Source organism: Pyrus communis, chromosome 13, assembly GCF_041283825.1.
Source record: "Pyrus communis isolate YQ-2024b chromosome 13, ASM4128382v1, whole genome shotgun sequence".
Classification (NCBI taxonomy): Eukaryota; Viridiplantae; Streptophyta; class Magnoliopsida; order Rosales; family Rosaceae; genus Pyrus; species Pyrus communis.
In genome coordinates, this window is record NC_142577.1 from 15,039,673 (window position 1) to 15,052,100 (window position 12,428).

The 12,428-nt window shown below is 40.2% G+C and overlaps 1 protein-coding gene across 3 annotated transcripts; it reads right to left on the bottom strand.

The window, feature by feature from the left end:
• Positions 1–8,666: 8,666 nt before the first annotated feature.
• Positions 8,667–11,599, bottom strand: ING1 (RING/FYVE/PHD zinc finger superfamily protein). 3 transcript variants are annotated; one of them, XM_068477362.2, is made up of 7 exons: positions 11,096–11,599; positions 10,396–10,467; positions 9,963–10,150; positions 9,770–9,830; positions 9,501–9,600; positions 9,060–9,213; positions 8,667–8,972 (listed from the first exon to the last, which is right to left on the bottom strand). In XM_068477362.2, exons 1-7 carry the CDS (start codon positions 11,121–11,123, stop codon positions 8,862–8,864), a joined length of 714 nt encoding a protein of 237 aa, XP_068333463.2. In that variant the 5' UTR covers positions 11,124–11,599; the 3' UTR covers positions 8,667–8,861. The 3 variants fall into 3 exon arrangements, with proteins under 3 accessions (XP_068333463.2, XP_068333464.2, XP_068333465.2); XM_068477363.2 differs by lacking the exon at positions 11,096–11,599 and adding an exon at positions 10,630–10,736; XM_068477364.2 differs by lacking the exon at positions 10,396–10,467 and having other exon boundaries at positions 11,096–11,309.
• Positions 11,600–12,428: the final 829 nt, after the last annotated feature.

The following is a 12,428-nucleotide window of genomic DNA, read 5'->3' on the forward strand; positions in this document are numbered from 1 at the left end:
ACATATGGCCCGTGACATCCTCCCCCACTTAAGCCGTCGACGTCCTCGTCGACTCTTGCCTCTCGAATGTATTAATCAGGTCCTTATATTGCCATAAGGACGTCTCCTTCTCCCATGTTGCTTCGGAGTATGGTAGCCCCTTCCATTTGACAAAGTACTCCACATGCTTTGGTTGTCTTGGTCGTACCACGACACGCTTGGCTTCGATGCTCTCCACTTCTTTGTCAAATGCCTCTGTCATCAAAAGGGGTGCTCGATGAGACTCACCTCGGCTTGGTTCCTCATTGTCTGCATGATAAGGCTTCAAGTTGCTCACATGGAACACCGGGTGAAACTTGAGACGGGGTGGGAGTTCCACGACATAAGCGGCTTTGCCAACCTTCTTGATGATAGGGAACGGTCCCTCATATTTCCGCAACAAGCTCTTGTGCAAGCCACGAGTACTCTTGTGCTGAGACGCATTAAGCTTCACAAAGACTTGGTCGCCGGTTTGGAACTCCACATTCCTTCGCTTACGATCCGCCCATTTCTTCATCTTCTTTGAAGCCTTCTCCAAATGAGCTCGAGCAAGTTCGTGGGCTAATTGCCACTCCTTAGCGGTTTTGAAAGCGGCTGGACTATTCCCTGTGTAGCCAGTCACGACCGTGTTCGGGGTCAAGGGTTGTTGCCCTATAGCCAACTCGAACGGACTTTTCCCCGTCGACTCCGAACGTTGCAAGTTATAAGAGAATTGGGCAACATCAAGTAGCTTAGCCCAATCTCGTTGATTGGCACTAACATAGTGCCGCAAATAAGTCTCTAACAATGCATTAACCCGCTCCGTTTGTCCATCAGTTTGGGGATGAAAAGCGGTGGAAAAGTCTAATTTTGAGCCAAGTAGCTTGAAGAGCTCCTTCCAAAATCTACCCGTGAAGCGAGCATCTCGATCACTGACTATGCTCCTCGGAACACCCCAATACTTCACCACGTGCTTTAGAAACAAGCGTGCAGCTACTTCGGCTGTGCACTCCACAGGTGCGGGTATGAAAGTGGCATACTTGGTGAATCTATCGACCACGATGAAGATAGATCCACATCCATCAGACTTGGGCAAATGTGTGATGAAATCCATGGTTAAACACTCCCATGGTCTTGATGGGGTGGGAAGTGGTTCCAACAGTCCTCCCGGTTGCCTTTGTTCCACTTTGTCTTGTTGGCACACAAGACAAGTCTTCACGTATGAATCTACATCATCCCGCATTTATGGCCAATAATAAGCATCGCTCACCAAAGCCAACGTGCGGTGAGTGCCAGGATGTCCTGCCCACATTGAGTCATGGCACTTCTTCAGGATTTCTTTCCTTAAGCTTCCCCACTTTGGGACGTAGATCCGCTTGCCCTTGGTGTATAGCAAGCCGTCCTCAAGCCAAAACCTTCTTGTCTTCCCATCCTTGACAAACTCCACAATGTTCTTGGCTTGGACGTCATGTGATAAACCTTCTCGGACCCAGCCCAAGAGATGGCTTTGCGGCTTGAGTACCGTAGCCATTAACTCTACTCGTCTACTTAGAGCATCGACCACCACGTTCTCCTTTCCTTGCTTGTACTCTAGCTTGTAATCAAACTCCGCTAAGAACTCTTGCCACCTTGCTTGCTTAGGTGTGAGCTTTTGTTGGGTTTGAAAGTAGCTAGTGGCAACGTTGTCTGTCTTGATGATGAATAGAGTACCAAGCAAGTAATGCCTCCAAACTCTAAGGCAATGGACGATGGCGGTCATCTCCTTTTCATGGGTCGTGTACCTCTTCTCGGCATTGTTTAGCTTGCGACTTTCATAGGCTATCGGATGTTCCTCTTGCATCAACACTCCTCCTATGGCAAAGTCGGAAGCATCGGTGTGCAACTCGAATGGCTTACTAAGGTCGGGCAACCTTAGTACAGGCTCCTCCATTAGGGCCTTCTTCAACCTCTCAAAGGCCTCTTGACACCGGTCCGTCCATTCCCATGCCTTGTTCTTCTTAAGAAGGTCTGTTAAGGGTGCCGCTATGGCTGAATACCCTTTAATGAATCTCCGATAGTAGTTGGCTAGCCTCAGAAAGGATCGTAGTGTTGGTACCTTGGTCGGCGGTTCCCACTCTTGAATGGCCTTGATCTTGCCCTTTTCCATCATAAGTTTCCCCTCCTTTATCTTGTGGCCAAGAAATTCTACTTCTTTTGTGGCAAAGGAGCATTTCTCCTTCTTGACATAGAGTTCATGCTCCCGAAGGGTCTTGAACACTATGCGCAAGTGCTTAACGTGCTCCTCCAATGTCTTGCTATAGATAACGATATCATCAATGTAAACCACGGCAAACTTGTCAAGATAAGGATGGAATACCTTGTTCATCAATGTGCAGAATGTTGCAGGGGCATTGGTCAGACCAAATGGCATGACTTTATACTCGAACAATCCATATCTGGTCACCATCGCCGTCTTCGATTCGTCTCCAGGGGCTATCCTCACTTGGTAGTATCCCGATCGAAGATCTAACTTTGTGAAGTATCTTGCTTTACCAAGTTGATCGAATAAGTCGGCGATCAACGAAAGTGGGTACTTGTTCTTGATGGTAATCTTGTTCAATGCTCTATAGTCGATGCACAACCTTAGGCTACCTTCTTTCTTGCGTTGGAACAAGATGGGTGCACCATATGGGGATTTGGAGGGTTGGATGTAGCCAGCATCAAGTAGCTCGTTGAGTTGCTTCCTCAATTCCTCCAACTCGGGTGGCGACATCCTATAAGGTGATTTGGAGGGAGGCTTAGCACCAGGCTCCAACTCAATCGCATGGTCAACCTCTCTCCTTGGTGTCAACTTCTTTGGCAATTCCTTAGGCATCACGTCCGCAAAGTGCTGGGTACACTTCTTGGCTTGCCTCTCCAATGGCACCAGGCAAGGTTGTCTTCCGTCGTCCAAGATACAGAAAATATTGTAGAAGGGAATAGGAAAGGCTCGTACCTTGTCCATGAACTCTAACCCAATGACTACGCCATAGTCGTCCATCTTGACTATGGTGAAGTCGATCTTTCCCTTCCATACGCCAATGTCTACTTGTACATTGCGCGCAATTCCGACAATGGGGGTGGCAGCGAAATTTACCGTCTTCACGCTACCGGGCTCCTTTGTGACTCGGAGGCCAAGCCTTGTGGCTTCCTCCGACGTCATGAAGTTGTGGGTTGCTCCCGTGTCCACCAACACACGCGTTGTCTTGTCACCAGTCTTGACGTCGACGAACAATGATCCTCCCTCAACTTGAGCCTTAGGTTGTGGGAGGGTTGTTTGGATGACATTCAATAGACGGATGCATCCCATCCTTGCATCGTTACTCTCCTCGGCCTTGTCCTCCTTGAAAGCCATGGCCTTAAGGGCCTTCTTTTGTGGGCAATCTCGCATCATGTGAGGGCCGTCGCATAAGTGACAAGTGGGTTGCCAAGACTTACCCTTGCTTTTGTCATGCTTATCGGCTTTCTTCTCCTTCGGTTTGCTTGTCTCAGCCTTATCCTTCGGCTTATGTTCTCCCCCACTTTTCTCATGGTTACCCCTCTTCCCCGTGGACTTGGAATCACCTTGGTGGCTTGATTTAAACTCAATCAAGGATTTGGCGGCGGTAATGGCATCAGACAATGTTTGCACATGTCTCCTTTGCAGTTCGAGTTTTGCCCAATTTTGCAGTCCACTCATGAAGTACATGAGCTTGTCTTCCTCTAACATGTTGGGCACCTCGAATAACAAACTCACGAAGGTGTTGACATAGTCTTTGACGCTCCCCGTTTGCTTGAGCCACCTTAGTTTCTCCTTGGCTTCGTACTTGGCATTTTGGGGATAGAAGTGCAACATAAGATCTTTCTTAAATTCATCCCAAGTGGTGAGGGAGAACGTACCTTGCTCAATCTCCATGCTCCGACGACGCCACCACATAAGGGCATTATCAGCTAAGAACATGGTTGCCGTTGAGATTTTGGACTCGTCATCTTCAAGCTTCAGGTACTTGAAGTATCGCTCCACGTTCCACACGAATGTGTCGAGCTCCTTTGCTTCCCTTTTCCCATTATAGGATTTGGGTTTAAAGGAGTCGATTACCTTGGAGTCCAACGCCTTGATTTCCCTCGGCCCTTGCACGAATTGCTTCACGACTGCTTCTTTACAAAATGCCACATCTCCCTTAAGTTCCCTTGTGTCTTTTATCTCTTCTTGAAGCGCCACAACCCTTGCCTCTATGTTGTCAAGGTGAACCTGGACTTCCCTCCGCATCTTGTCTGCCATGGTGTTGAGGGCGCCAAGGAGCTCATCTCATAGCCCTTCCACCAAGCCACGCAGTTCATCCTTACCATTGTCCACCATGGTTTGGATTTCCTCCTTGTCGACAACGTCCTCATCAAGTCGAGTATCGAACTCGAGTATGGTTCGTTCCACCTTCTCGAGTCGCTCCTCCATGGTCTCCATCGATGCTTGCAAGTCCTTTAACTTTGGCTTGCTCTTGGCAACGTCTTGGACCTCGGCAGTACGCTCCCTTAGATCGGAGACTCCGGACACCATCTCTCCACTTGCCATATCCTACTTTCCTTCAAGTGATTCACGAACTAGGCTTTGATACCAGCTGTCACGGGATGACTCTTTAAGCCTTCCGCCCGTGCGGCACTTAGACTTGAATACCTCGATGAACAAGCTAAGTAAGCCTTCGAAGCCTCGCTTCCCCGGATTGAATCACAAAGAAAGCTAAGTTAGCTTGGAGAATGCTAAAATCACTTAGAAGATGGGAGAAAGGAAGCTTTGTATTGAAACTTAGGAGAACTTTACAATTGCTTACAATTCTTGGATGCCTTGGCCAAATGGCCTTGCCTCCTATTTATAGGCCTAAGTAACCTCCTCAATGGAGGGTTCTAGAATTCCCTACTTACATCCAAAAATATCTAGTATAGTTCTAGATACAACTTGCCTAATCTAGATTGTCCTAGGTGAGGCTTGAATTTGTACACTTGTGTGGATTGTTCCGGAATGCCCTAGATTATCTTGAACGCTCCGCCATTGATTTTTCCGGGATGTTCCAGAAGCTTCCATGAAGACAAGGCTTTATGGGCTTAGATATATGATGTCTTGGGCGTTTTCTTTGTTTGTAACATATGGCCCGTGACACTTGGATAACGGTCGTTTTATTCGATCCATTACTGCCTCCGGATTCCAAGTCAAAAAGCAAGCAGACAAAAAGGCACAACAAAATTAAAAAAACTGAACCAAACTGTCCTGTGAAATGCCAAAATTATATTATATGTTGAATTCTGTGCAGATTCATTCGTGTAAGTAGGTCTGGCAAACGGATCATGTTTGTCGTGTTCGTGTCATTTTCGTGTAACACCTGTTATCTTAACAGATCGTGTCGTGTCACACCGGTTATGAAAAATATTTTTTTTTCCTTAAATTTGCACATACCACACATTGCCACATAAATATTACTTCAAAACATTAAAACATATTTTTCGTTTAAGTACTACATCTACGCTCGAAAATAAGAGCTTAATAAACAAACATCCATACATTACTAGTCTATTAAAAAATATTAAATGTGCAAGGATATGCAAAATGAAAGAGTTTTTGTTTTCAAGGTTGTGAAACCTTTCTTAAAAGTTTAAACCTTGCCAATGAAACTCAAAGCTTGCATGGTACTCCTTTTACAAAATCCTCAATTTTCATCGACCATCATAACATAAGATTTTGTGGTATCCACTAGTGTAAATATTTTAAATTGAAGATCGAATTCATTCATTGTATTCATATAGGGTCAAGGAGTGTAGCTGTAAAAAAATCATCAAAATTGGAGTTAAAATAACCATTAAATCGTGTTTTTCGTTAATAACCGTCGAAAAGTTTTGTCCTGTTACTTGATCTCTGAATGTTTGTTTTTTGCGATTTTTTGTTGATGCGATATAGAAGCATATACAAACAAGTTTGACGGTTGATCGTTGAAATTAGTTTCGTAGAATTCGTATCCCATCAAGTTCAATGATATATAAAATTGTTAAATTAATATATATAATTATTATAGTATTTTTTTAGGGTTATAAAATTATAAAATTAATATTTTGTTTATCGTTGTATTGTGTTATCCACGTGTATACCCGAACCAACCTGTTATCTTAACAGGTACCCGATAACAACCCGATTCGATATTGTCTCAACTTAAACACTTGTTAATTTCGTATCGTGTCGTGTTGAATTATCAGATCGTGTCAGAAATTATCAGGCCTCGTTTAAGGGTTGTTCTATAATGTTTGGAGAAAGCGTCTTGACATCACATAAAAGGACATTAACAAGGGGGTTTACGGGATCAGCGGCTATGTGACTATGTCCTATCTAGCAAATTAATATGACAGAGCTTTCTTCTAGTGACCCCTTTTGAATTTCGATAAACCATAATCCAAAAAAATCTTGGGTCTAACTGTTTGTACATCTTATGACTATTTCTCCCATCATATGACATATCAGATGATACAGATCGTTTACACGATAGAATCTCACTATGTGCAAACTTAGACATTCACATATCTGATTTCACTAGAGCAATATACTCGTTTTTAGGTAAAGCAGTGTGCTACCCTCCTACCCGTATTTAGGTTGAATATCGCTCAAATAAAAAGAGAAAAATATTTATCTCTACTAATTAATAAAATACTCATTGTCAACCAACATCCTATGAAATTACGAGTTTAACCTTCTAATTAAAACAGAACGTGAATAAGAAATATGAGGTAGAAATGTAATGTCACACAATCAATTTTTGTTGTTTCTTTTTCAAAGCCTCACCTACATGTAATCCTAACATATCTCTAATTATAAAAATAAATAAATAAATAAATAAATAAACTTCTAACTCCAACATTCTCTATCACTCTCTTCCTATTTCAAAAACAAAAATAAAATAATTTCTCACACTTTGTGTGTGCCCAGATACTAGTATTATTTATGTGAATAGTACTTATTAGCCTTCTTTCCCGGTATAGGAGGGATACGTGGCATGGCACACCATTCTTGCTGAGCACTGGACAGTGTCAACATTCAAAACCTCACAGTGTCACACCAAATATATGGCAAAAGGTAGTTTTCAGCTCTCTACAAGTTAACTGTTACGTTACATTATCATTAGCTAATCGAACCCCGTTGTTTACCATAAAGGAGTTGCTTCTTTTTGTTGCTTGGTTTTCTTCCCATTGCCACTTTTCAGTCAATTCTTGGGTGCATAATTTCATTTCCTTTCAAAACACCAAGATTTTCTTTCAGAAATTGAAATGCCACATTCCCCAGCCAACTTTCAGGGTTATTTTTAAGGCAAGCGATCCCAGGCAAACATTCATGAACACTACAAACAGAATATAAGCGTGCAATGGTAAATTTCCGTACTAGGACATCCAGAATAGTACCTTTCCTATAATAAGGGCCAGCCACAAGAGGATAGGATATTGTTTATCAGCAACCCAATTCATCAAAACATAGAATGTTGATTCCATTCCAATGGAAATCAAAATTCCATAACACAACTCTATCCACCACTACCATTTGAGCACTGCCTTGGTTTGGTGCCCGACATGAATCGCTTTCAGCCAACTCCATTCCATTTGCCGGCACCAATCGTCCCTGCTCAGGTAATTTAATTCACCAATTCTTTCTTTCGTTTTTTTATTGCTGATAAAATTGGGGTTGTATTGATGGTTAATCCTAGTTTTAATCTTCAAAAGTTTTAATCTTTTGTTTCTTTAAATTGATTATTGCATATGAGTGCCAGAGTCATAGTAGATCCCACCTTTCTCCTATCTCTTATGGCTCTATATTTGGCCGTAAGCATTTATCCCACCATTTTCACTATGGCCCTTGGATCAATGCTTACGGCCAAATACAAAGCCATGAGAGATAGGAGAAAGGTGGGATCTGCAATTACTTTGGCACTCATCTGCAAGAATCAATTTTGTTTCCAATTTAAGAAACAAAAGATTAACGCTTTTGAAGATTAAAACAAGGATTAACCATCAATACAACCCCAATTTTATCAACAATAAAAAACGAAAGAAAGAATTAGTGAATTAAATTACCAGAACAGGGACAACCAGTGCCGGCAAATGGAATGGAGTTGGCTGAAAGCGATTCATGTCGAGCATCAAACCAAGTCAGTGCTCAAATGGTTGGTTGCCAGTAGTGGCGGGCGGAGGTGTGTTCTGGTATTATGATTTCCATTGGAATGGAATCAACCTTCTATGTTTTGATGAATTGGGTTTCAGATAAACAATATCCTATCCTCTTGTGGCTGGCCCTTATTGTAGGAAAGGTGCTATTCTGGATGTTCCAGTATGTAAATTTACCATTGCAAGCTTATATTCCATCTGGTCATGAATGTTTGGCGGTTGGGATCGCTCGCCTTAAAAATAACCATGAACGTTGGCTGGGGCATGTCATTTCAATTTCTGAAAGAAAATCTTGGGTGTTCGGGAAAATCCATGGACGATCCTCAGTAAGGAAAGAAAGAAAATGAGAAGCAATCTTTTATGACTCTTTCATACGATTTCCAATTTCGCACAACGCACGGACAAAATTTTTTAGTACTTCTTAAGAAAATTTTTTAGTACTTCTTAAGATAGGGATTCTTCTATGTACTCCTAAAACTATGGAGTCAGAAAGAAGTTCCTATCATTAATTATCAATACTGTAAATAAAAACTCTATTCTTATTGGTCCATAATTACTATGACTTCCTAAACTAGAGAGTGATTAGAAATGGTTTCCAAGACCAGTAATTTCAAATCAAAACAATTAGTACCACTGGGCACTGACTACAACAAGGTTCCTGTAACAAGTACTCGGCATCATCATTTGCCTTTCCGGCGAGGTTTCAATGCAGCACAATCTGTACAATACCACTTTCCTCTTGGTTTGTCCTTCAGACCAACACACCCAAAATGGAACCACTCTATCTTGCACTGTTGGTGGAAAAAACTAAAATTAGGTAATAAAGTTGAAAAAGACTTTTAAACAAGAGAAATATAGAAAAGGGGAAAATTGCATACATTGGGGTTCTCGCATGCAACCATCTCCCCGTAGCTAACTTGGTTGCATAAACAGTACGTGGGTTCATTTGGATCCACTGGTATATCTAAATCCATAGCAGTAGGATTGACAGATGCAGTTGCTGCTGCTGCCGCGGCTGTTGCTAGTCTTGTTCTGGAAGAAAAAAAAAAAAGCATCACTAGGTTCCAGAGAGAACACAATGAGAACATATATACTTCACATTTCATGCCAACGAAACATTCCCAAAACATGAAGGCAGGAAAGTAGTTTCAAAACCCCGCAGTTAACAGTAAAAAGAGCTCTAGTGTCGAGCATCTATAACTCAAACATGGATGCTTTCTAGAAGTGCTTAATTTTAGCCAAGAGGAAGGTAGAAGCATGAAATCAGAAAATCAACTCAAAAGAATATAATAAATGAAATGTTAAGAATAGGTAGATACTTCTTGCGCCCTCCTCTACCACCTTCACTACTCTTTCCAGATTTTGCACCACTATCCGGATTTGGTGCAGGCAAGGCGCTCGCGGCAGCACTATCTCTTTCTGCCATAAACCAATTCACCAAACAAAATTAGGGAAAATACATGCCTAAGGAAGAAATAATTATGTCCTCATATGGCAATCTTAACTGTAAAATAAAAGACGAACCGTATAGTATAAACTGCAAAATTCAAAGACTCGACAAGGTGGAAAAATAATAACAGTAGAGTACCACGCAGCTCTTCCTCAAAATTTTTCAAGTACTGATCAAGTTGTTGTATGTGTGTATCCACCTGAACAGTATTACAGAATTTCAAATAAATATTCAGCGAAATATTAAAAAAAAAAAAAAAAAAAAAAAAACTCTAAAACCTGGAAAAACAACCAAGTGCAGTATGTATAGGGCAAGATGCAGCTCCATGTACCAGATCATATGCCCGTACAGCCAAAAGAACCTTTTCGTCTGCAATCCCAACGCTGTGCTTCTGCTCATCAAGAGCCTCATCTGAGAATCTAATAAGGGAAGTATCAGGTGTAATATTCCCAGACTTAATTTCACGCTTTATGTCCTCAATTTCTTGTTCGCAGCGTTGTTCATTTTGTCTCTGGTTATCTGTTCATATACATAAGAAACAGCATTTTACTTGACAACCCCCACAAAGCAGATGAGAGCCGAATTGAGTGCACCAATAAAAGAAACAGCATTTTACTTGACAACCCCCACAAAGCATTTTACTTTGACAGGCTTCCATATTCTATATTAATGAAAAGAATACACCAATAAAAGTAAAATATGAAAAATTCGGGAGACAATTCTTTTAGAAGTTATCATCAACCAGAAAGTAAGCCAGAGCATACCTTGTAAACTTCGATCTAGAGTGCGCATCACCGAATAATTCTTAGCCAAAATATTAGGCAGAGATTCCAAATCTGTGAAAGTGAAAACAGAAAATGAGGGAGATATATCTATGAAAAGTTTCTCTCCTATCCGTACGGATAATTTGCACTCACTCATATTTTCAGCATAGATTTCAGAGGGTTTGGAAAACAACGAATGAGACATTTTATGAAGATGTGCAGTGAAAGCATTACTTTGAATTGTATAAGAGAACCAGAGATTTGAAGTTCCTTGGATAACAGTCGTGTTATTCGATTCATTACTGCCTCCGGATTCCAAGACTTTCGGAAGAAATTTCATGATGCTGTATGTTTAGATAGAGGAAGAGTGCGGTTTAAGACTGTTCTTCACGTTAATTTGATGTGTTGGTTTGTTTTCGTTAATTTGGGTTTCTGAAAATTTTCTTCAACCTCCAAACCAAGTTTTTGTTTCCCACAAAAGATTAAAACCTTGAAATTAAACAAAAATAAACCATTTTATCTCACACAAAAATCGAAGCCCAATTCACTTAATTGATACAGAAAATCATTATCTGACAAAGTAATATAATTGATTGGTTCTCAATTGCATAAAATCAAATTGAAGCTGAAATTCAAAGAGAGTTATGTTGAGACAGTAAAATGAGAGAGAGAGAGAGAGAGAGAGAGAGAGAGAGATTACTGGCGTTGAATTCTTCAAGGAAAGACATGGTGATGAAATTGAGGCAAATGGGTACGAAAGTTCTGGTTATAGCTCCAAAACCCGAACCCTAATAGACTGATTGCAGTTGTTTTCCCCCTCTCTGTGAACCCTAATATTACGGAAGAAGATGGCGATGGCGCGTACCGAGAGCAAGTTTGCAAAGTTTCTAATACTATGATTTGACGAAAAAAAAAATAATAATACAACTAATGATAATTGACCCACCAAAATAATAATAATAATAATAATAATAATAATAATAATAATAATAATAATAAGAAAGTGTTACTAGAACTTTAAAATTTTAATTTTGTACCTTGTTTCTTTTTTTTTTTAAATATAAAAAATTTAAAGTGTAAAATGAAGATTTTAGAGTGTTAATAAAAATTTTCTAATAATAATAATGTTTTGTTAGGCTAAGTTCACATTCCTAGCTAAAAAAGATGAAGGATTTTGAGCTAAAAAATAAGAATTGAGTTTGGTGTATAAATGAGGATAGACGTATGGTTTATATGGACAAAAAAAAAAAGGATGAGGTTCTGTACAATGTCATGTGGTACTACGCGATTGGTTGAAAATCTTGGCTAAATTATTGTAAACAAATAGTGACACATAGAGTGTCGGGATTGGTTGAAAATCTGATCGAAATCTTGGCTAAATTATTGTAACAGATAGTGACACGTGGCCTGTCGGGATTGGTTGAAAATCTTATCGGAAATCTATCCACAAAATAGTACTTTCGGATAGTAACACTTAGCGTGACAAGATTGGTTAAAAATCATATCCGAAATTAAAACTAATTTTTTATTATTTTATTAAAAAATAATAATAATATTTTAAATGGGCCGAGTGCCAGTGCATTTTGTAAGGGTGGAGATGCATTTATGTCAGCTCATGTTTAGACTTGTGCCAATGCATTTTTTAGAGGTGGAGATGCATTTGGCCAATTACTATTCATTGAGGTCAATCACTGTTCATTGAGTAGATTAAATGGGCTAGATGCCAGTGCACTTTTTAGAGGTGGAGTTGCTCTTCGTGTAAATAATATCGTTTTTTTTTTTTTTTTTTTTTTTTGAAAAAAGTACTTATCAAATACTTTTTACAGGGGCCCTAGAAAAAAATGTTACCAATAAAGATGCAAGCACAAGTGCTTTTCAAACCTATGCTAGTAAGAGGATTTGAGTTTTAAACACGAGGTATGTTATCTAGACGGAAAGACAGACACTCTTTGAATTTATATATGGATCTTGTTTAGTTTTAATTACCTATAGACTCGAATTGGTTTTCTTTTTCATTTTTTTCTTTTTACTAA

Coding starts and splice junctions, on each gene's coding strand:
- ING1 (XM_068477363.2), bottom strand. CDS start 10,735: ATGAAATTTCTTCCGAAAGTCTTGGAATCCGGAGGCAGTAATGAATCG. Junction 10,151..10,395: donor TCTAGATCGAAGTTTACAAG/GTATGCTCTGGC, acceptor GTATATGAACAG/ATAACCAGAGACAAAATGAA. Junction 9,601..9,769: donor TTTTGAGGAAGAGCTGCGTG/GTACTCTACTGT, acceptor GGTTTATGGCAG/AAAGAGATAGTGCTGCCGCG.